The sequence below is a fragment of the Lissotriton vulgaris genome, chromosome 5 (genome assembly GCF_964263255.1).
Source record: "Lissotriton vulgaris chromosome 5, aLisVul1.2, whole genome shotgun sequence".
Classification (NCBI taxonomy): domain Eukaryota; kingdom Metazoa; phylum Chordata; class Amphibia; order Caudata; family Salamandridae; genus Lissotriton; species Lissotriton vulgaris.
The window spans coordinates 1,058,418,432-1,058,443,440 of record NC_141693.1 but is presented as its reverse complement, the minus strand read 5'-3'; the positions used below and the strand labels follow the sequence as shown (position 1 = coordinate 1,058,443,440).

Here is a 25,009-nt window from a genome sequence, read left to right as displayed (position 1 = left end):
TGTCTGGTCACGTCATGTTTCTGTGGTGGGGACGGTCTTCACTGTTCAGGAGTTTAATCTTTCTCCACACACTTTGTCTTGATTGACTTTGCGTTTGTGCTCGTATCTCTGTCTTGGTGCCGGTGGACAGAGAGCACGGTTTGCTGTGGGTTTTTCTCAAACTGTGGTGAGAGATTTCCCCATATCATTGGTTGCGTACTGCCGGCACAGCGGCAGTTTGTATCTGTAATTTTTATGTTTAAACTGATCACATGCATCTCGCCTCATTATGATACAGCGCGCGTCACCTCGAGGATACACCGTGGCGTCGTGATCTTAATCCTCGTCAGATTTGCCTGCGTGACTCTGCTTGGAGCACAAGCGCACCGGGAGCCATCCTGCACAACACGCCGTGTGTACCGCGATCTTGTGGTTGGTGACAGCTCCCATCCACTTGCTCTTTGATTCACTCGTCTTCTTTGCCCTACAGTGCATCACTGTGTTCGAGGTGCATCCTTTCTTCACCCTTGGATCTCGTCAACGATTGTCTGTCTTCGTTGTCATCGCTTCGGAACTCTGGAACTTTTCAGGTGCAGTGATTGTTTCTTTAACAGATGGGTGGAGAATATTGGGAACGCATCTTGTGGCTGTGTATTCTCGGACCCACTTTGGTCTTGCTGTGTACTGCCTCTGCTTGGCGTTTGTGAGTGCCACAGTGCATGTGTGTCTTCTTCTCAGGGCTGCCAGACCACGGGCAAGTTCAATCTGCAGAGCTTGTTTAATTACGAACTCCAGTGGGTGTCACAGGACTACGGTAACACGCACACCTCTTAACTTTAAATGTTTACAACCGTTAAGGTCATGGTGATTATCTATGCCTATTGTATGTTTTGCTAGGATTACGCAACATTCATTCAAGTTTTGGATTTTTGACTTTTCTTGATGGAACTGTCTTTCTCCATACTTATCCTGCATGGGATTGTTTGGTGAGTTTCGTGGGCTAATTACTTTACGTTCATGGACTCCGGATACACACCTTCAGGAGTACATTGTTCCTTTCACATGTGTACACCTCACACTTTTTCTTCTCTAGGTAGGGATAGCAATGGATTTTAGCCCTATTTGCTCAGTGTACATTACTTACTGTTACAACCCTCACACAGGGCATTGTTGTATGGGTGTTAGTTCCATTCACAGCATCTTACCATCCCTATTTTTGGGCATAGGTCATGGGTTCAGACCCATTTACAGAAGTTAACCATAGCTAACCTCCCTTTCGTCTAGGGGTAGGTCTTGGGTTTCAGTCCCATCTTCTCTTACATGGATATCCTCACACAGGGTATGTCTTATGGATTTAGTCCCATTACTACATTGCTTAGTAAGTGACCTCTACACAGAGATTTTCCGCACACAGGCCATCGTTTCATGGGTCTTAGTCCCATTCACAGTAGTTCCTCACCCCTTTGCCTTGGGGTAGGGGTCGGTCATGGGTTTATATCCCATCTCCTCATACATCATTACCCTTACATAGGGTGGATCTCATGGGTTTCAGTCCCATTTGCTGCTATTTTCTCACAATGTTAAACTTATTTAATGTCATGGGCAAAAAGGTGTCCCCCTAATGCTTTAAGGGCCAAGAGGAGGGGGAAAGGATCAATACATATCAAGAACCTCTTATCCGGCCTCCCTTATTTACATTTGGGTAATGACTAATCACAATTTATTCTCACAGCAGTAGAATCTTAACACACAATTGATTAATCTTTTTTAAAAATGTTTAATATATATATATATATAAAAATGTTATTTTTGTTTTCAAACATTTTAACCCCTTCACTGCGGGGGCTATTTGCGCCGCAGTGCTAAGGGGGTGGGGCGGCCGCATGCTGGTGACGGAACCGCTCCGTCACCAGCGTCGGTGGCGCTGTGCTTATGACGGAGCGGTTCCGTCATGGCCCGCCCCGCTCAATGGAACGCTCAGCGCAGGCGCGGAATTCGCTCCGCGCAGGCGCTCCGAGCGGGCCATGACGGAACCGCTCAGTCATCAGCACAGCGCCACCGCAGCTGATGACGGAGCGGTTCCGTCATCAGCAGGCAACGGGTTAAAATGCAATTATATAAACATCATAATCATTGCATAAGGTAACATTTCTGTATTATTCGGACAAAATTAAAGAAAAACATTTTTTTGCACCATTTGCAAGCAATATATGTACAGTGACCCCCAAATTCAACTCCTCATCCCTCCATTCACTCCTATCATGCTACTCATACATACCAACTATCATACCACATAAAAAAACTACATTTCGACCAAATTGACTATGGAAAGACCGCAGAAGATGTAAATCTCTGCCTTCTCATATAAATGACGATCCATCATAGAATTAGAGATCCTATTAAACTTTAAATAAATAGGTTTCATACAGAGAAAGCCTTTCTATCCAACCCGCAACGGAAAGTGTGGGAAAGTTGTGGGATTACCGGGTGTCACAAATTAACTACCACCCAGGTCTCCCGACACAAATGTTACCTCATTTGTGTGGGTGAGCCAAGTGCATGCAGGTTATCAGTCACAAAACGACCTAGTTTTGCAAGTGGGTCACCTGCATTTTTGGTCCCAAGCTCAGCGGCCATCTAGGGAAACCTACTAAATCCAGACATTTCTGAAAACTAGACACCCAGGGGAGTCCAGGAGGTGTGGCTTGCATGGATCTCCCAATGTTTTCTTACCAAGAAACCCCTGCCAGCCTTAAAAATTTAGCTAAAAAGAAGTCATACTTTCCTCACATTTATGTGTGGAAAAGTTGTGGGATTAGATGGCCAGCACAAATTTACTACCATCCAGGGTTCCCCCGGTCTCCTGAGACAAGATGATCCTCTAGAACACCCCCCTCCCCTCCCCCACCCACCCAAACAATTCACAGGGCAGCATTAGAGTCTGGTTGCTCTGGGCACAAAGCAAAGACTAGTACTTTCAAGAGGGGCATATAGTCCGCCCTGATGATCATTCCATTACCTCAATATTTTGACCCATTTTTTTAGACTGCCTCTGCTCTCATAGAACATTCTTTCTGCCAGCATGCACCAATCCATGTCTTGATTCCAATCACAGAGTTGTGGCGCTAGTTCTCCCCCCCCCCCCTCTCCACACATGCGCAATATTGCACTTGGCCACCATTAACCCCAATGTCATCCTGATCTGGTCCATACATGTAAGGTCAGTTGCTTTCCAGACATTCAAGAGACACCACTTCACAGAGGCCTTAATGTTGCTCCCACATCATGTGGAAAAACGTGCCCACTTCTCTTCAGTTCCTAAGGCACAGTGCAGTCATTGCCATGTCCATCTTCACCATAGTAGTGCATGCATATTAGCATCTGTGTAGGATTCGTAGATGCACTAGGCCCTACCTAGACCTTCTAGTTACCTCCTACTGGGATGGCAAGGCATCAGGCCACTCGTCGTCCTCCAGGCATTCAAGGTCTAGCTCCCAATGTTCCTAGAGCTAGGCTAGTGTGTCAAGTGAGTTATTAATCAGTTTACGATAAGTAAGGGACATTGCCTTTTGGCCATGTGATTATCTCATCTATCCTCGATCAGTGAGGATTCGGGGGCTTCTCTCCCTTTGGCAGCGCCTTTCACAATGCTTGACGTATTTGCAAGTATCAGTAGGTTTAAGTGTGTTTCAGTTCGCAGACCACAATTTGAGTATCAACTGGATCACTCCTTCAAGTCCCAGCAAGTTTGAGAAAATGATCTACACAGGATCTCTATTAAGCTCTGGTTATTCCATACGTTGTGCAAAGAGCTTTTAAACGTTGAAATGATTCACATCTATCTTTTAAAATGTATTCCCAGTCATGAGTGGACACAGTGAGCCTGGCTGAAATAGCGTTTTTCCAAAGACATTGATTTGTGGTTTGGTGGAAAGGGTCTTCAAAAGAAAACTCTTTGAATGAGGTATTGAAAGTTGGAACTATGTGCACAAGTCATGAGAAAGATTTTCAAGTTGCTCCGCGCTAAAACGCAAACAAGCATGGTTAAACTCAAAATGTAGGTGGGTGGATATTGTGTCGGTCACTGGAGAAAGACAGGTGTTTACCTGAACCCAAGTTTGTCCTTGTCCTCACAGATGTACGACAAGGATCTCCTACACCTGCGTTGTTAATTTGGCGGGCGATAACTAAAAGGTATAGTGGCTACAAGTCTAAGAAAGAGTTTTCAGCAAGTTAAGGGGGCACGAAATGCTAGACCGAGTACATTCCACAGGGTCTTTAATTTGGATTCTAGGTGCCAACAAAGTGGCTGCAAAATGGGACAGACATGCTGTCCACTCCAGAGAAACATTGTCAATGACTTCTAGAAAGCAGGAAGACCAGCATTGAGAGATGTATTGTAATCATCCAAACACACCTCACTGCTCTGGATTTAAACCTATACACTAAAGTCACATTTTATTTTTTTGGAGCAGTCTCTCCCTTGGTTACACCCATTCCTCCTTGGTGGACCCGATCACCTGATTGGGTTTTGTTTGCCAATATTCTTACACAGTACAGTCTTCTCTCTCTCTGTCACTTGAACAGATGGGCCTCAAACACTACAAATCCATGTGCGACTGCTTATTGTGACCACAACAATCACTCCCCTGAGCAACCCACAACTTCAGACCTCCTCCTTTTTCACCTCTCACTTCAACTGTCCCATCCGCCAGATTTACCCTTTGCTCCCCTTTTCCATTCCACACACAGAGCACCGAGTCTTAGCCTACCCTGCCCTCCTCCCTCTCCAACTTTTCCTTTCTTCACTTTTATACACACACATGACCCCTTAGTCTAAGGGCAATTCTGCAATCCCCTTTCCATTTGTGCATCATCTCAGCACCCCCACGCTATTCCCTAACCCTTAAGCCTTCATTCCTCTCTGCACCACTCCATGCTGGCCCCAATCAATCCCCTAATCTCTTCTAACACCTGTTCACAGAAGCTCCTGAGACCCACAAACACACCACCTCACCCTTGCACAAGCACACCTAGATTTCTACACATATTAAGCTTAGGCCCAACACCACCAATGTAAATTCTAACTTGCTAGGCTTTTCTCACTGATCACAAACCTGAACTAGTCTTCATGCATGACAAATATGTTACTGGGGGATGATTAAGCTAACATTTTTTACGAAGCAATACTTTGCTACTATTACATCACCTTCTAGAACCAAATTAACAATAGGGTGAGGGGCTTGTTTTAGTCCAAACTCTGTTACTAACACCCCCCACCTTGATTTTACACCCCGCAATGTGAATATCTCCTTTTAATGTGGACTTTCCTTACCCAAATTCCCTTCTTCTTCCTGATATTCTACTGATGACTGTCCAAACCTGCCTTGCGCGACACCCTCTGTCACTTCTTCCTTGGAGATTTCAAGATCAGTTACGACCTCAAAGACTGCAGTGCCACAAACCTGATCCTACCCTCTCTTGCATCTTTGACCTCCACCACTGCATCTTGAATGCAGCCACAAACACACTGGATGTGATCTCCACCTCATCAAGCTTTTAGTGTTCATCAGCCTTCCAAACCTCTCTGGACTGACTACTAGGCAGCATCCTTTTACATTTAGACACCTTCTATAGAAGCATTATTCACTAATAACGGCACTACCACCCGCCCCACTGGGGTACTCAAATTCTATTGGGGTATATACCCCCTTTAAAATACACATTTAAACAAGCATTTGCAATGCAATAGGTCTCGCATTAATTAAGTTTGAGCTATTGGCACTGCTAAATATTGCAACACCAACTGCAACAAAAGTCTATAATTTGTAGGCCACAAAAAGTGTATTTATTTTTGTAGCAATGGTGGCATGCTGCACTTTAGATGAATAGGTTTAAAAGTAAAATGCGTCATACTGAGATTGCTTCAATAGTTAATTGTGGATGCGTTAACAATTGATGTGTGCACGGATGGCTGTTGGTGTGTGTGCCTGTAGAAATTGTGCACTGATGGCCGGTGGTGTGTGTGCCTGGTGAAGGCGTGCACCGACGGCTGGTGGTGTGTGCCTGGTGAAGGCGTGCACTGACGGCTGGTAGTGTGTGCCTGGTGAAGGCGTGCACTGACGGCTGGTGGTGTGTGCCTGGTGAAGGCGTGCACTGACGGCTGGTGGTGTGTGCCTGGTGAAGGCGTGCACTGACGGCAGGTGGGGTGTGCCTGGTGAAAGCGTGCATTGACGTCTGGTGCTATGCGCCTGGTGAAAGCGTGCATTGACGTCTGGTGCTATGCGCCTGGTGGAAGCGTGCAATGACGACTGCTGGTGTCTGTGTCTGGTGAAATTGTGCACTGACGGTGAGGTTGTATGTGTGGGTGTGTGTGGTTGTGGGTGTGTGGTTGTGGTGTTGTATGTGTGGTGTTGTATGTGTGGTGTTGTATGTGTGGTGTTGTATGTGTGGTGTTGTATGTGTGGTGTTGTATGTGTGGTGTTGTATGTGTGGTGTTGTATGTGTGGTGTTGTATGTGTGGTGTTGTATGTGTGGTGTTGTGTGTGTGGTGTTGTGTGTGTGGTGTTGTGTGTGTGGGGTTGTGTGTGTGGTGTTGTGTGTGTGGTGTTGTATGTGTGTGTGTGGTGTTGTATGTGTGTGTGTGGTAGTGTGTGTGTGTGTGTGGTAGTGTGTGCGGTTGTGTGTGCGGTTGTATGTGTGTGGTTGTGTGTGTTTGTATGTTGGACATATTGTAAGTGCATGTGGAGTGTTGCCAACTGTGGGGAAAGGGAGTATCACAGACGGAAGCCCTCGAGCATCGCCCAGCCACAGTAGCACCCCCGAGATTGAACACAATAGCGAGGCTTTGTTATCAGTGGAGAAAGTGCACACAGGACAGTGCACAGAGGTGGTGCATCCAGGGCAGTGCACACAGGACGTGCACACAGGGCAGTACACATGCGACAGTGTTCAGAGGTGGTGCATTCAGGGTAGTGCACGCAGGACCATGCACACAGGAAGGTACACAGGACGATGCACTCATGACGTTGCACACATACTGTTGCACACAAGCCAGTGCACACAGGACAATGAACACAGGAGGGTGCCCACTGGCGGCTGGTGTGCAGCTCTTGCAACTGACCGGCTGCATGCGAGCTAAATGTACCAAGTCTGAAGTGCGACTGGGGAAGAGGAGGTGGGCGGTGAGCACGGGGCCAAGGTTGTATGTCTTACACTGAATAACCTTGCCTCCAAGATGAAGCATTCTGTCTTTTAATGTGCTAATTACTGACTCACTTATAAGAGAGATTGAAAGAAACTGCTTAGTCCGCTTTAGCCAGAAATGTAGACACTAAAAACTGTGCCCCCACCTACACAGACACACAACGGAAAGGTGCTGCACGCAAAGCCAATAAGTCTCGCATTTGGGGCTTAAAAAGTGTTTAGCTAGAGTTATTGGTTTAGCCAATGTGTTTAAGCTGTAAGGGCTGAGACACTGTTAAGCTGCCCAGCAAGTCCTAATTCAATAAACACAAGCATTTGCAATGCAATAGGTCTCGCAGTAATTAAGTTTGAGCTATTGGCATTGCTAAATATTGGAACACGAATTGCAACAAAAGTCTAAAAAAATGTGTATTTATTTTTGTAGCAATGGTGGCATGCTGCGCTTTACATGAATATGTTTAAAAGTAAAGTGCGCCATACTGAGATTGCTACAATAGTTAATTGTGGATGCGTTAACAATTGATGTGTGCACTGATGGCTGGTGGTGTGTGTGCCTGTAGAAATTGTGCACTGATGGCTGGTGGTGTATGTGCCTGGTGAAAGCGTGCACTGACGGCTGGTGGTGTGTGTGTGTGCCTGGTGAAAGCGTACACTGACGGCTGGTGGTGTGTGTGTGTGCCTGGTGAAAGCGTGCACTGACGGCTGGTGGTGTGTGTGTGTGTGTGTGTGTGCCTGGTGAAAGCGTGCACTGACGGCTGGTGGTGTGTGTGTGCCTGGTGAAAGCGTGCACTGACGGCTGGTGGTGTATGTGCCTGTTGAAGAGTGAGAGTGAGTGAGTGAGTGAGTGAGTGAGTGAGTGAGTGAGTGAGTGAGTGAGTGAGTGAGTGAGTGAGTGAGTGAGTGAGTGTGTACACACAGCATGCCGGAATCGGAGCACGTGTTCACGCGCGTCTCCCTTTTGGCTCCTTGTAAGCAGAGCCGACAGCAATAGGTCTCGAGCTGCGACAGGGCTTTCGCCCTGTATCGCAGGTGCGAGGCCTAAAAACTCTTCCTCACACTACAAAATTTACCATCCTCTCACTACCGCTTCATCATACACATAAAGACCTCTTGCAAAGACTCCGCTCGTGGGTGTCCGTCGGGCATTGTAGCACCGGCCCGACGAGTATCTTGCCCAATGATGAAGAATGACACCTTTCATGGTGTGTGAGGGCACTGGCTCCTACTTGGAGCACTCTCCCGTACTGGAACACTAGTATTGCATCATTCATCCCCTCTCTCCTATCTTTATATGAACAGCACAATCCCAATTTTTTTTAACAGTCTACTGATATTTGGAGCAGGTGTGCTGGACCTTTATAAAAGCTCCTGGTTTGGAGTGAAGCATAAAGCAACATATGATGGCTGAGCCTATGGGCTACATTCACTGGTTGGAGACAAGGAAGAAGTTACAAATCAGAGACGCTGCCAGCTGCTGACTCTTGAGTTGTTTTTTAACATCGCGCAAACTCTACCTGGAGGTATCAGAGCACTTCACACTTGCACTAGTTGCGTTACAGACGGACACACTAATTTAGTTAGACACGGGGAAGATTACGTGATTTGCCCACAATCACAGGATTGTCCCTGCCCAGACTCAACCCCTGTTCCCCAGCTTCGAGGTAGACCACTAAAGATGCTATTCTTTTGGGGTGTCCGCACTTTCTATACGTTGACGAATATCATTCACTCTATGCTTCTTTATGTGTCTCTATACACGTACGTCAAGTGCCGCAGCAAGGTAACTTGCTCGACAATCTACGCCCATGGTTTGTTTCGGCCCCCCACCTTTCAGCTGGTCAGTGGAATGAGCTGCCTCGGCCCAAAAATGATGGCCCATCTTTAACATCCCATTGAAAAGCACAGCATTAAATTGCATAGATAGGTTCGTAGAACACAGCTGAGATGTGACCACATTGAACTACAGTTGCGCTCTCCAAATATGTGCGACTTAACTCAACTGTGCTATTGACTGCTCTTATACGGAGAGCGCTCTTTCATTGTTCTCTCCCATCACTGTCAAAGTACACGACTCTCTTCCATGATACTCTCTGTTGTGGTTCATTCACCCTTGCCCTACATTTCCGATGGACAACAACCAACCTCTCCTATGTCCGTCTACAAAGATGCCCCCTTTATTGCTCCCGCTGACCTATCCATGCCTCTCACCCCAAGAGCTCACCTCCTCGCTGGGGCGCAGCTGTCGGGGCTCATGATCGGAACCGAAGGCTCACTGTGGCTTCCCTTTGATACTGTGTTCAGTCCCTCGCCCTGCGGTGGTTCGCTGGTCCTTCTCCACGCGTCCTCTGGTCCCCGCGGCTCGTCCTCCTCTGCTCGGTCTTCAGCGCGTCCCTCAGTTCTCCTATATGCCCTGGCAGCTGCGGGGGCGGTGCCGCAGCAACTCTATAAGGAGCCCCGGGGCAGAGTCAGAGAAGGAGGCGCTCCAGAGTGCTGTGTAACCGTGACTGGTACCGAGCCTTCGAAAGCGACGAGGGACAAGGTAAACACACCAGCCAGACCGGCGACAGTGAAGAGTGACTCAAGAAGAGTACACTGACAGCCAGGGTCAGCAACACTGAGGAGGGTCTACGTCGCTCCCACGTTTTCTGTATGTGTATGTGTGACTTCAGTTTTTTTTGCAGTGAACGAACATGCCTTGTATGAGACTTTGGCACGAGTAAAAGAAGCAATTATCGTTATGTCATAAGACAGGGATGACATCTGACCCCTTTCTGCAGAAGTCAATAGTGTGGAACAAAAAGCGCACGCACACAAAATTTAAAAAAGGGGCGGGAACAGGATACTGAATCCAACCCCTCCAGTACTCCCTGACCTGCATCATGGTTGCCAAGGCAATATTTCTAAAAATATTGTCATGCTACCGTAAGGCAGGTCATGGAGTCCTCGAGAGGCGGGATCCAGAGCAGACAAATCTGCTAAACAGGAGCTTTTTCCAATGGCAGGCCTCCGTTTCCAGAGGCCTGCCAATGGAAAAAAGGGGCGTGGCTTCACGCCATACTGAAATCCCCTGCTCACAATATCTCTTTGCCTGCAGCAGGGCATGCCCTGCAATGCAGGCTTCGACCTAAAAAACAATCCTAGTAAAAAACGGTGTGTTTCTCCTGTAAGTATTACATTGCCTGAGTACGTTTTGTTCTTAATTATAAATAAATTCCTATCACACTATCATGCCAGCTAAGCACAGTCCGAAGTATGTATTGAATATAAACTGTAAGTGCAATCAGCAGTGTGTGTTCATTTCCAAAAATCGTTTCTTATATAAAAATTCCAATGGTTGGGCATGGGTAGTTCTACAATATGAACATATTTAGAAACCTCAATCCTGTCAGCTAAGCACTTTCACAAACATATATTTAAAATGAATCACAGTATCCAAATGGCCCTTTAGCAAATGGAGGAGATACCGTGATATTACGTGTGAAAAGCTAAAAGGGCTGGCACAACGTCAGTGTCACAACAAGTTCTGCTTTATGTGGAGTAAAATGCCATAATTATACTAGCCTTTTGCAAATTTTGTGCAAAGTATACAGTATACTAAAATGCAAACAATGTACCATCCACTGACAGCATGCCAGCCCTTTGAGCGTTTCAGACAGACATAATATGTACTCCTTTTGATAAAACAAGCTTAGACGAGGTGTAAACATGTAAAATGTGGTGGTGTTCATTAAAAAGAAACCATGTCGCACTACACCCTATTCAACATCTGGTGTAATATGAAATTGCAGAGGTCATAAGAAATCGAAGGGCTTTAACAGTCAATGTCTCACAAAACAAGTTGCAGTGAATTGCAGCGCTGGGAGGAGGGCTGATTCTGCGGAGCGCGTTAAGTGGCAGAGGGGGGCAGAGCATTCCTTTGAAGTCTGAAGCTCCCGGCGGGTCTGATGCGATGATGCGAGGCGGCTTGGGGGGGGGGGGGGGGGAGTGGGGGGAGCAAATGGCAAGAGCGAGTGTATGGGAACATGCACTGTCAGTAATCCGCCTGCCAAAGCCCTTGGTTTCAAGAGTTTTTTCAACTGCTATAAACTCGCCTATTAATCCCTGCGGGATAGAATAGGCGAGCCCTAAAAAAGAATGGATATTAATAGCTGGCAATGAGTTTCCAGGATTTCTGTAAATAACCAATACTATATGGTCTCTAGTCATAATAGGTAGATTTGCTACTTTCTCATGCAGTAAGGCTTGCTCTCATAACCATTCACTTGGTCTGCCTATAAATCTAAAAAAAGCATCCCAGGTCTCCTATCAATATAATGGTATATCTGTTGTAAATAACCCTCAAAGCAGAATCCGACAGATGAACACAATAAGCAAATTCTTCCACTTTTAATATTAGAGATCCAATAAGATATCTTTATAAAAAAGAAATTGTGCTCACCTGATAGGCGTTAAGAAATGTGTAGAAACAGATAGATGGCAAACAATCAGGACCCAGACGTACACGCTTGGTAGCTTCTTTCATGTTCATTATTTTATCTAGTTTATCTGAATCTTTCAGCTCTGGAAGAGGAATCCTAAACCCGAAAAAATGAAGAATTCAATAACCATTTACATTCCACAAACTAAAAGAAGGAATGCCAAAAATCTGATAGGATATTTAAATGCCAATTTGGTGCTATGAAAGCTACTACCGATTTGAAAATATTTAACAACTCTGGGAGGAAGTTTGGAGATGAACAAGGGATTTGATGGAGCAGACATGAAGTTAGGTGCTCTAGGAACTATGACACACTGGTGAAACATGCGGCATCGCCCATTCCAGGGGCACTGTAGCCACAGAAGAGTGGGGGAACAGTTGGAGAACTGAAGGGGGTCTGGAGGATTGTTTCCCATAGATCAGGTGCAGCTAGTAAGTGGGATATTTGCTCACTTTACTGCACGGTTGTGGATTTTTCAAGATCGATGCATTACTAGTTTGAGACACCAAGCTGGATAGAAGGTTGAAAGCCTCATGCATGAAAATTCAGTGTACACACGGAACATTTCAACACGGTAGGCACAGGGGAGTTTATTCAAAGACACTTGGTTGGAGTGGAACCTCCGGATGCTTTGAACTGGAGGACATCACATTAAGCAGGAGTTGAATGCACATGTTGGCCTAAAGCAGCAGTCTTCAGACTAGCGGGCCTTATGTAATCGGGGGTGGATGGGGGCTCTAGCCAAATGAAGCATTACGCTGATAGCAGTGCTTTGTTTTAATCGGGAAAACAATGAGCATTAGTAAGCCCTCTGTAATGGCCCACCATCAATACATTTTATCATTTCTATCCTAGCTGGGAGTATGTGTTGAAGGGGAAAGGACTCCAAATATTCTGCAAAACTCCCATCCCCATTTCTAATAATCATACTATGGATACTTTTACATGTTAGGAAGGCATACCAGACCAGCATAGTATGTTTGACATTCATGTATTTGGTTGCATTTTTAAAACGGTAACAGAATTTAGCTGCAATGTTTAAACGTACCTGTTTAAATATGCCAAGACGTACTGCAACATTGGCAATTCAACAGAATGAGGGTGAAAAAAATCTGAGGGGGGCCCGATGAGTTGATTGATTTCACTGGGGAGGTGAGCAGCATTAAAAACGTGGAAAACCACTGGGCTAAATGAATCCTATCCAGCCAAATGGTAGAGAGGACAGATAGGGAATAAAGGAACCTGGTAGACATTATGCTATAAATTGAGTTAACAAATGGGTACAGCTGCTGGTTCGCCAGTTTGGGTGCGGACAAGGAATAACCCAAATCCCTCAGAAACGCACTTAACCTATGGCATGAATTTGGCACTATCAAATAAATCTCTTTTCTAGGGTATTACAATTTTTTTTGACAGAGGTGGGATGGAGAGCACAGCTTTAAATACAGAAAAGTATTGCAATGCATTGTTTTACACAGAGGTGACTGCAATAGAACTAAACCCATTTCAGGCTTTCTTGCTTGTGATAGACTTTATTTCACTTGCAGGATATATTTTAGGAATAGGCTTTCAAAATGCCGCAGCATCCTTCATGATTCTACTTTAAACATAGGACTGGCTTGCTATGCTTTACACTGCATATATTAATTTTGATACTACAAAAAATACTGCTGAATACAGATGTAGTCTATATTAGTCCCTATATGTGCCCTCATGCCTCACTAAAATTCTTTAAATCAAGCAGAATAAGTCACCTCAGCCCCCACCAACCATATATTACCTTCACCTTTCATTAAAGAGTACATTTACGTCAAAGTGCACATTTTCATTCCTTAAGTTACTCTAGTTATTTCAATTTATATCGTAACTGATATTCCCCTCAACACAACATATATAGTCCATGCCTTATGTTTCTTAGGTTTGGCACGTGAAGACAAAATGACAACAGTAAAGGAACAATTCAAGAATGTATACAACAAAGTTTTTCAGGGCAACTTAAATAGGACTCCACAGAAAATGAAACGACAAAATCAGTAAAACGTTCACAAAAATAACTTTTCCGTTACTAGATTAATTTAAGTAATACAAATGTGCACTCTGACTCAAACCGCTGTGTACTCTTAAATGAAAGGATGAATGAAGTCTGTGGTTGCTGGGCTTCCCTTATTCTGCTTGATTTAGAATGGCCCCTCATCCACAAACCCTTAATTGGATCAAAAATCATCGAGTAACCGGTCACTAAAATTCTTTAGCATGCTTCATTTAGCCTTTTAGAAAATAGGTTTGTTGCCATGGGAGTGGGGGTCAGGAGGCACGGATGAAATTAGATTATGCAGCGAGGAAGTGTGCTGCATGATAAAGTTTGACGATCAGTGATATACAGCCTTGGCATACAGTTGCAGCACTTGGTTAGGGGCAGTTTTCTTAGCTTCTGGTGTTGGCATCAGGAGTAAGGACCAGAGAACCAAAAACCTTCTTCTGGTGGAAGGACTGTGGGAAAGAACCACAGGAATCCTGCCAAAATTCATGCCAAAGCAACCAGAAGAGGTCAGACCAGAAGCCAAGGTAAAACCATCAGTGTTGGAAGAAATTAGGGAGAGATCTGTTCCTGCGGGTGGTCCTCAGGGGTCAGATAGAGCCCACTGGGGTTTGAGTTAAAGTAGGACATCATGAAGGTAAGATGGCTGAAACAGTTGTGTGCACAAGGGAGTGGGGATAGTCCAGACAAAATATCCAGAAGAGACAGAGTTCTGAGAAGACGCATCAGAGGTACTGGCAGATGGTGGTGGCCCTAAAGCTGGGAATGCATTGGAAAGTCTGCTGCAGCGTTCTACCCACGTAATGCTTGAAGAAGCAGGAGTATGGTGAAGTCAATCTCAGATCGGATGCTCTTGCCCAACAAGTTCCTGACATGAAAGGCAAACTCAACTAGAGCTGGGGCTTCAACTTCTGATTCTGCATGTTAAGTTCAAAAGCAATACATTCTAATGGTTTGGGATCTTAATTGCATGCACCTTCACTATAATCACAGCTCTGCTCTAGAAATGACAAAATAAACACGGCTGCTGCTAATGTTTTCAAAGAGGAAAACGATCAACTCACTCTAAAAGGATTTAGTACTTGTCATTTACCACACACCTGCGTGAACAACAATATTAATCAACAGAGTTAAAGATTTTACAATGAATATCCAAACCAATAATGATTCAGCAGATGGATGGGCTGCAATGGCTCATGGAAGGTTAGGGAACAAGAACTTCAAGCTATACAAAATAGCATCAATCAAAAGCAAATTGTTCTTTATATTGCTGTTTGGTGCTCCAAACAACCTGAATAGTGATGGTTCCTCAAGTCTGGGGCACGTTTAATATGTTTTGCTCTAAGCTACAAGAACATTTTGTTTAAGCCAACACACACAAAACCTGAAATCAACATTAGACTTTGCTTGAATTACAATTTTCCCTTACTCAATTTTCAAATCAATGTGGACAGAGGTCAGGAAGCTTACAGGTGCTGTTGGTACAAATTTTGCCAGTGAATCCAAACTTTTAATGTAAAACTATAAAGAATGTTAATCTGGACAAGTTATCAAGACAAGTATGCTTATTTAGCAATGCAGAAAAATAGAGCAATAGGCAAAGTTTTGCCATCAGACAAATGACACACATTTGAAAGGTGGGGCATAGGAGATACACCATGGGTTTCATCCAACTAAAGCTCTTGACGCTCACCTTGTTTGAAGAGGAGCATTAGGGTCTTGCTTCTTGCTTTTTGATCCCAAACTATCTTTTTTTGGCTTTTTCTTCTTCGGTTTGCCTTCTTCATTCTCGCCTTCTTCATCTTCATCATCCAGCGGCACTTCAATCTCTGGCTCTTTCAATAACCCAAAGAAAACCTACAAGTTAAAATGACAAAGAATTCACCACATTGGATAAAAAAATGCCTCTATTGAATAAACTGTATGGTCCACCCTCCAATTCCATGCACAAAAATATAAATGACAGTCTTGATTACTGAGAGGCAATTCATTACCTATCTTGGTCAAGTAACTAAAAATTAGAAGAAAAAAAAAATAATAATTTAAAAAAACAACGTTTTAGATAGAGCGGACGCGGGTAGTTTTAAATAATAGGCTTTATTATTAACTGATGTAATGGTACTTGATTTATCAACATCAGAAGGATGAAAGCCAAGGCAGGTTTCTGCCAGGATTCGAACTTGCAAACTCGAAAAGATGTAGTAGTACATACTGAACTTGCACGCAGATTTGTTTAGAATCCCGGATCCAACATGGAATTCTAATTGTACATAATTTCTTTCCTGGAGGAACCTCGGGGTGGTGGTGGTGGTGGTGGTGGTGGTGGTGGTGGTGGTGGTGGTGGTGTGCGAACAGGTCAGAAAAGAAAAATTGGATGTGCTTTTTACCATTTGGTTTTTCCATTTGGTAAATCTGAAACTGCTTACTGTTCCTCATCTTGATCTGTGAAACTTGAAATCATGAAGTAAAACTGCCATGGCAAATACAGCAATTATGAGTTAACTATGCAAATCTGGAGAACTAATACCAGTTGATTCTACTGGGGACTCAAACAGCCCAGTAGTATTTTAAAACTAAACGGAATGAGAAAAACATGAAAATCTGTGAATGTCTGCAATTTGAAGGTCCATCAGGAAGAACAATAAAGAGGACCACTTTTCCAGAAACTGTTGAGGACTCCTTCATATGCAACACATTCCAATTTATGAAATGCAGGAAAAGCGGTCTAAAGCCCAACAAAGAATCTAACATGCTTACATTAAGTTCTTGAGTAGGATGTTATAGTCTGCCTAATCAACATTCCAATTGAGGTCTAGTGAACTTTATACTCCAAGCACTCCCAAAGCATCAGGACACTACTTAATACTGTAAAATTACCACACACGGCCCGGACTTACCATTTGTCATTGAAACATGCGTATCCCCTTCCTCTCAGCCTTCTTTTGACATACTTATACCAACAGACTACAAAAACTGTTGTTAGTACGGTTATCATCCAATAACTCATCGCACTCATGCAGCTACACTACATCACAAACGTATTCCTAGGAGGGCCTACTATCACTTGGAACATCAACAAAAACACCTTGAGAGCAAAATTAAAAAACCTATGCAAACTACACAACCTCACTCAAATTAACACCACAACTACTCACTCAAATGGCAGCTCAATAGACCCAATTATAGCTAATCACAAAATCATCACTCTGCAAGATCCTGATCTATGTATCAACAACTCCCTAATAACAAGAAGACAACAAAGCCCGTTAAAATCTGGACCAGACCCATGAAAATATCCTTGTAGATGAATTCTCTAAGTAGCTCAGCCTCCTCTTACCATCCATAGTATTCACAGTATTCAGTCTGCTGACTCCATAACTAAATACCATAAAGACTCAGCCAAGAAAATTATAAATAAGCTACCAACCTCAAGGCTAAAATCAGTGACTAACAACCCTCAATAACCCTGGGTATTCCAATGAATTAAACACCAGCAAGAGACATACAAGAAAACGTCTGAAATACTGGATACAATACGAGGCCCCTGAAGCCATTGCCACCCTAAGAAAACAAAGGAAAGCACAAAACACCTCGTCAGAACGAAATCTACCTGCCGCATAAATCCAAAGCAATCAGCTGACCAGAGTGCTGTCATTTTTTTTTAAAAACTGACAATCTACAATGTAAAACGGTGGCAAATACTATAATCTTTTCTATTCCAAACAGATACTTCACTGCTCGTCTTTCTTTCCTCTAGATCAGATCACGATCATCTCCTCAATGAGCCCCTCTACTCAGAAGCCCTATACTAGAATCTAGAATTGAAACAGTTGCTGCAAATATTGCCCCTTTCAACTCTTTTCTAGAAGATAACACCTTTCCCAGAAAACACTCACATCTAGCCAAATATCTCCCCTTCTCGTACAAGCAATCTCTGACCCAGAGAACCATGACAATTTTAGACCCATTACCAAGCTACCCTTTTCAGGAAAAATAGAAAAAGTGATTCCAAGCTAACTGGTGAACCACATATCAAACCACAACCTCCTCAAAAAACTCCAATCTAGCTTCAGACCCAAATGTAGCAATGAGGCAGCCTCCCTACAAATTATATATAATATCCAAAAATACAACATTACAGATCTAAAGGAATCAGCAGGCTTGCATTTCTATCTGAAGCCTTCATCACCATCAACCACAACACACTGTCTTTTATGCCCATCTAAAATGGGCATAGAAAAAAATTACTAAATTGCACTGAATCTTTCTTATCGACAAGAACAATATCTGTCACCTACAACCTTTTCCAGATCTTCTCCCTTCCCAGTTAAACAGAGTACTTCAAGGCTCAATCCCACTACCACGTATCTTCAACTTCTAATAAAGCTGCTTACACTACACTAATGCACCTTATATCTCAGAATTTCTAGTCCTACAGATAGCAAATATCTCCAGTAGCGGCTGGTGTGCTTGGACAGGGGTTAGGGTAGATTGGCACAAGCTCCCAGAATGCCCTGCGGTCAACCCTGAAGCTGCTTTCATGTATGAGCGCATATTCAGGATTGGCCTGGGCACCCTCGATTTGCGCTCCAGGACAGACTAGGAGTCTACGGCTGCTCTCTCCAACCCAGCCGCATTGCTGGGTTGGAGAGAGCTTTCACTGTGCATGGTGATTTGGCAGGCATGAGACGGCCGGCCAAATAGTCATATCCAGTGAAGGGAGTGCACCTACCACTTCCCTCAGTGCCTCTCCACCCCCCCCCCCCACACAGGCCCTCCCCAAAAACTCAGCAGGAAAGGGGGGAAAACAAGCATTTGCAATACAACAGGTCTCGCATTTACAAGAGTTTGAGCTATTGGCATTGTAACCTTTCCTCACTATTTAAACATATAACACAAATGTACTTTATCGATGCCAGAACATTGATAACTAGCATTTTAAGATAGAGGACACCAATCTTGTGGCAGTAAATAAAAAGAAAGTTAAATAGAAGAAAGGACACCCCTCTTAAGTGTATTTATATATTTTTAGGACTGTGATACGAGGGACAGCAGCACAACAGAGGAGTGAGTGGGGAGAAATAGGATGAGCAGTTGGGAGTTTGGGGAGGGCGAACAATGGAGTTGCTTAAGGCAGGGAGAGCACAACATTCATGGAAAAAAATGGCAGGAGTTTGTGGGAAACAACAGACATGGAGGAGAAGCACCAGAGGAGAAAGAGAACAATCCAATTCATCCATTCACTGTCATGCAGCGTTAAAAGAAAAAAAGTAATTCCCTGAATGAATGAATGTGAGCAGTGAAAGGATACATGTCCTCTAATAAAAAAAGAATGGTAGCTGGGAGGCATCAAGCCTATTGTGGGAGAAACATGGCGGCAGTAGGCTAGCTGCCGCGGTACTCCGCTCCAAGTCACGGGCAGAGTCTTTGAATACAGCGGTCGCAGGAGAGGATGAATTACACGAATTAAGCGGGATAGTCTAAGGCACATCAAGAGGCACAAAGTTTTTACCTGTGGAGTTGCTTATGGCGGAATTTGACTGAGAGGTTTTTCCCGTTTTCCCCTCCAGTATGCTGGGTGCTGTTCTAGGCGGCGGCGCGGTTTCCTTCCATGTCGATGTGCCTAGTCTCGGTGGGCGTGGTGGTGTCTGATCCGGCGGCTATTGGTGTTAATGCTGCGGATTTTCTGGGGCAGATGCGGACGGGCTTGTGGCCGTGGAGTCGGGCCGCCCTGGAGCTCTGTCGAGGTAGGCAGATGCAGAGTCTCTGGAGAGATTCTCGAGCTGGTGCTGGTGGCTCTCCTGTCTCCACCAACGCCACAGCATCGGCGACGTCAACAGAAGCTGGGAGAGAGGGGAGATAACCGGAGACACTGCTCTCGCTGTGGAGGTGAAGTGTAAAGAGGAGGGGGGGCAGGCGTTGGGGGTTCAACCTGTAAATGCAGCAGCTCCTTTGATTCCCCTTACTTTGGTACCATCTGTGTGCAAGGGATCACAGTGTAAAGGTACAGGATGAGGAGAATACACACGAAAGAAGAAGGGGGGGGAGAAGGGGTCTACCGGCAGTTCAGGTCTCCCAATCTCTCTCTGAATTGGAGTCAGGGGGTTCACCCCAAGGCGGCACTACACCTCTAGGGGGCCGCACGCCTAGCAAAACCTCATCATTTCTATCAACTGAGGTGAAGGCCAAACGTTCGCAAAAGGGTAACAAAGCTGTTAAGCCCGTGGTCGCCTCAAGTTCTAGGATTACGCCTTCATTGCGTTCATTCTTTAAAGTTATCCCGCAGGTTTTAGACTTGGGGCAAGATCACCCCCTGTGCGTGTAACCCTTCTATTCTTTCAGCCACCTCCGGTCCATCGGGTACTCCTTTACAATCAGGCCTCTTTGAAGGTTTTAGTGCCCCATTTTCACCTGATTTCATGTCTATCCTGGATGTACTTTCCTCATCAGCAGCTGTCTCAGACACCATACTTGATTCTGAAACCGCTATTTTTCCGTCTTCAAGCATGGAGGGGACCTTGTTGGTCCCCCCGGATGAGGTGGCGAGCGTAACCCCTAGTCATGCTGAGCAAGTTATCTGTACTATGTTATCAGTACCTTTGTCTTGGCTAAGCACTTCTAAGGCAGAGGTACTATTGGATCCCCCAATTAATGTGACTAAGGAGGGGGCAATGTAGCATCTAACATCAACCCGGGTTCCCACAGCCCACTACCTGTTGTTTTTGTTATCGATCCATGCACCTGGGCTGGTATGGAACAAGACCCAGCAGGGCAGGGGGGCAAACTGCCGAGATACAGATAAACATTGGTAGTTCACTACAAGCAATCTTAGATACACCTCCCACAGCAGAAGCCAGTAGTGATACTACCTCCACGTCTAACCCCACTACTTGCGTTTCAGTAGCTTCTTTGCAGCTCATGTTTTCCACCTTATCGGCTGACAACATAAGGGGATTCAAAGAGTCTGCATCAAATCAGAGAGATTAGAAGATACTGTGAATCCTTAGATAGCAAAATAGATGGTCATACCGCAAGAATGGAGGCTCTGGAAGAGACTGTTGGCGGGCTATCTCTACATCTTGATAATGATCAAGAGGACATTCTTAAACTCAAGAAGGAGGACCTGGCAATAGCGGAAAGAATGGAAACATTGGAAAACAACGCAAGGCGTAGTAATATTAGAATCTTGAACATACTGGAGGGCAGTGAGGGACCAGATGTTAAAGGTTTCATTATTCCGCTGTTAAAGCAGGCCCTCAACCTGGATCAAACTGAAGAGGAGTTGGCTTAAGATATCCAACGGATACATAGAGACCCTTTCAGGCGTAACCCCCAAAGGACTAAGCCAAGAAAGATCTTGGTAAACTTCCATACGTACGCTCTTAAGGAGCACATCCTTAACCTAGCCCTAAGGCAAAAATCCTTAACAGGTAAAGGGTTCACTTTCCAGATACGATCTGATTTATCCAGGACTACTCTGAAAAAACAGTGGGAGTTGGGGAGGAGGATGGATGCGTTTCGGAAGCTGGGTGCAACAGTCCAGATGGGCTTTCCCGCCGCACTAAAAATCATGTTTAACAGGATGTTTAATGTCCGCTCGGTTCAGGCAGCAGACTAGCTATTGATGTCTTTTGGAGGGGAAAAGGGGGCCTCTGGTTAAAAAGGCAGTGATGTGACTCATCAGTATAGGATCCCCGCACCATTTGCTCTTTAGCTCCCTGCTCTGATCCCTCTCCCCCTCGTTAGCTGTTCGGCTCTAGCTCTTTAGCCATTTAGTTATCTAATCCTCTAGCGTAGCACATTAAGATTAGGTTGGGTTAATAAAGAGATCTAAAGGAAAAGGGGTAATCGATGTAAAGGAAAGTAATAAGGGCCTTTATAATAAGGAGAATTCAAATAAAGGTAAAAACGATTGGGAAAAAAACAAGCATTTACAATGCAACGGTCTCGCCTTTGAAAAAGTTGGAGCTATTGGCATTGTAAATGACAACATTTTTATTTATGTGTTGGTTTTGAAAACAGATAAATAAATGGCATTGTCATTTACAAGGCCAATAGCTTAATCTCTCGCAAATGCCACACACAAACACACAGACCCACACACATACATACATACATACCTACACACATACCTACACACATCAAAATCCTACATCGCGCACATAATTACAAAGCACACATAAGCAGTAATTGGAGCCTATCACACACAAGTTTATGGTGTAAACAAGCTCAACTTTTTTGCCAGTTATCTTTGAAGAGTACAGAGGCACTTAAAAAGATGTTGTACTTTCATGCCCTGTTCAAATGTCTAACGCGCGGAACCTGAGCTCAGTGAAATAGATTGTTGGGAAAGGAGCATAAATAAACTTGAATGGAGAGATTCCTGTTAGCCTGGGGCTGACAGAGGCTGGGAGGGTGAACTGGGCATCAAAAGGGCGCAGTGCTTTCAACCGTCTTGGGCAGACACCCGCTGTGTTAGTTTTGTAGTCTGCCGCGGCTGGCCATAGAGGAAGTGGCAGCACGCTCTAGTGTATGCTCCAAGGAGCCTTGTTGTTCACTCATTCATATAGTGGGGAAGGGATGAATACAAAATGAAATAAGCGCCCTCCCTTCCTTTTGATGCTGCCCGGGAACTACCTACCCACGGTCCCTGCTTTCTCTATCCTGAAGTGAAGGCACTTGGTGTAGGAGAGTAGGGTCTGCAATCCTATGATCACCCAGATTTTTTGCTTTTGTTTCACTGGTTTACGACTTTCTCTGGCTGTGGGCCTGCCAATCAGACCCACAGCCTAGCTGTTCTCTCGCTAAATTGATGTGTCTAACTTAGGTGCATTACCCAATTGGAACTGGCCCACCTTGTCAGACCCTGTAACTCAGGGCATCGGTGTACCCAGGGACTACCAGGGGCTGAAGCATGTATTATGCCACCCCTGGATGGCCATCTAAATCTGACACAACTGGCTGCACGACAGCTGGGGCAAGGTGGCGTACTCGCCCTTTGCTTTAGATATAGTATACCTATATCTAACCCTAAAATGGACACCCGATTTCCTATCAGTCACTCCTATGGCAGGCCTTGACAATCCTGAAGGCAGAGTGCGTGGAATCGTGTGAATTGGGCTCTGGCACGAGCCGAGCCCGGTTGCAGCTTGCGGAACCAAGACCCAATGGCTGTTCCATGATAAAACGTACCATATCGATAACTTCGGTATCGCGTTATCAAGACATGTCGAGTAAGGTGTCATACGAATCGGGATACTGACCCCTCACCAATGCTGGCGATGGGGTTAGCATTCCACCCTTCTAGAGGGACACGACATGTACGTAACTGTGAAACCCGGTTAAAGTTAACTGAAGCCTCAGCTCCACAAAATGGATGCTGCCACCACAGACACGAGTCTGACCTCCTGCTGCTCGGAGTCCTTCCAGCGAGGAGAGCTTGGACAAAGGGTTTCCTGTCCGGGGCGGTGTTCGCACCATCCCAGACAGGGTTTTGTGTATCCTGGGTAGGCAGGGCTTTACAAGAAGGTGACTGCGGAGTAGCACCCCGGTGCTCACTACGCATCTGCCGGCTAGAACCAGTTCTAGGGGCGCCCAGCCCCTGACCTGGGGAAAGTCCGGCAGGGGAGAGGGGTGTAACTACCCCCCTTCCTGGTCCCACCCCTAGGGCAGGACCTAGTCACGTACCCACCCCTTTCTTTAGGATAAAGGCAGGAGTGGGGACCCTTCCAAATTAGATCATCTTTGAATCAAGAATACTTTCTACGAAAGGAACTCTCGACTCTTCTCAAGATTTCTCCCTTGTGGCTAAGGAGTAGTCACCCTGCATCCGCAGGCACCATCTAAGAACTCTGCGGTTTGCTGCAAGTCCTTCCTCAGGAATCCGACTGCCCAGCTCGACGAGAACCGGCTTCCCTGGCACCTCTGACCTCTACCCACGTCGTCAGCTCAGCTGAGATCTGTGGGTGCGACGAGACCTCGAGGGACCGGCCATCTTCAAAACCTGCACGCTTTCTTAAACCAGCACGACCGCCGAGGGATCCTCTGGTGAGTGCTTTGGGGTCCGAGAAGCCCCGACCCTGAGCAGCTCCAGCACCGAAGTGCAGCCTCCCAGCATCTCCACGATCTGCGTGGGGCCCTTCTGCTCTTGCCGCTCAAACCGTTGTCTGGTTACTAGCCGCTGGCTTGTGACCTTCTTGACTACATCCGACAACCAACGCTGCTGGTCTGGTTGCTCCAGACTGGCCTTTGCTCCCTTCTGAGAGAGGAGCACCCCGGACCCTCCTGGTCCACTCACTACGCCATTTCAGGCCCACCACATGGCCCTGAATTTGCCAAGGCTTGTTGCCCCAATCCTGGGCCCAGCGACGCCGACAGCATCAACCTTCGTGGGACAGCTCGCACCTCCATCCTGGTCGCCGACAACGCCTCCTGGTCCGTGAGACTGTAGACCCTAGCGTCGCCCACTCACCTAGTCGAGGTGACGATCATCCGGTGCCCTCCTGGTACCCTCTGACTACTGGCTAGTAGTACGAACTTGGTCCCCTCTGCTTTCAGGTGTCATCCATCTCTGATCCAGGCTTGGATCTCTACGAACTATTTCCACTGGTCGCCGGCCAGCAACTCCTTCCTCCCGGCTCCTGGCTCGTCAGCGAAGACTCCCGGCGTCTGTAAAGTCTTGTGCAGCCGCAGCCCTTGGGGCTAGGTAACTTCGGCATTTCGGTGCCCGCATAGCCTCCTTATTTAAGGGTCCCGAGTCCCTATCGCTTCCGACTTGCCTTATCGGGTCCGCCCGAGACCACTAAACTTTCCGTGCCCTCGGGCACTTGTATTGATTGTGCACTTGAAGTATTTTTTTAAGAGTTTCGTTGTGTGCATAGTACCCTGTCCTCATAAAGAGTACAGGGCTGTTGTGATTCTAATAAATACACTGTTTATTTTCATAACACTTGTGTGGTGTCCTTTCACTGGGTGTTCAAGGGTTATGTGATGGTATAACAGCTGGCTTAACACGCCCTTTAGAGTTTAGCCCGAAGACTGCTCGTATCCACGCTACTAGGATAGCTGGTCTAAGGTTGACTTACAACCAATCACCATAAGGGTTGTTTGGACCGATGCATAGTGATCACTAGAATAGTGAGCACTGCATATCGGGCCAACTTCTCACACTTGGTCCCTGCGCTAATAAGTAATTGAACGTTCAGGGAGGAGTGCAAAGTAGTACCACTGTCCGGGAACAGAAGTACGGATCCGCATGAGGTCTCAGGCAGAAGAGGGTGGGTGGCATAAACGCTGCCATGGGGCAAAG

The 25,009-nt window shown here is 45.6% G+C and overlaps 1 protein-coding gene across 1 annotated transcript in view; it reads right to left on the bottom strand.

Moving 5' to 3' along the window:
• TAF5 (TATA-box binding protein associated factor 5) overlaps window positions 1–25,009 on the bottom strand; it is a 236,777-nt gene that overhangs the window by 128,113 nt on the left and 83,655 nt on the right. Inside the window, exons 4-5 of the mRNA XM_086922719.1 lie at window positions 15,395–15,558; window positions 11,624–11,759 (exon numbers count right to left, since the gene is read on the bottom strand). Of these exons, the coding sequence (XP_086778845.1) occupies window positions 11,624–11,759; window positions 15,395–15,558 (300 nt within the window). The remainder of the gene's footprint in view (window positions 1–11,623; window positions 11,760–15,394; window positions 15,559–25,009) is intronic.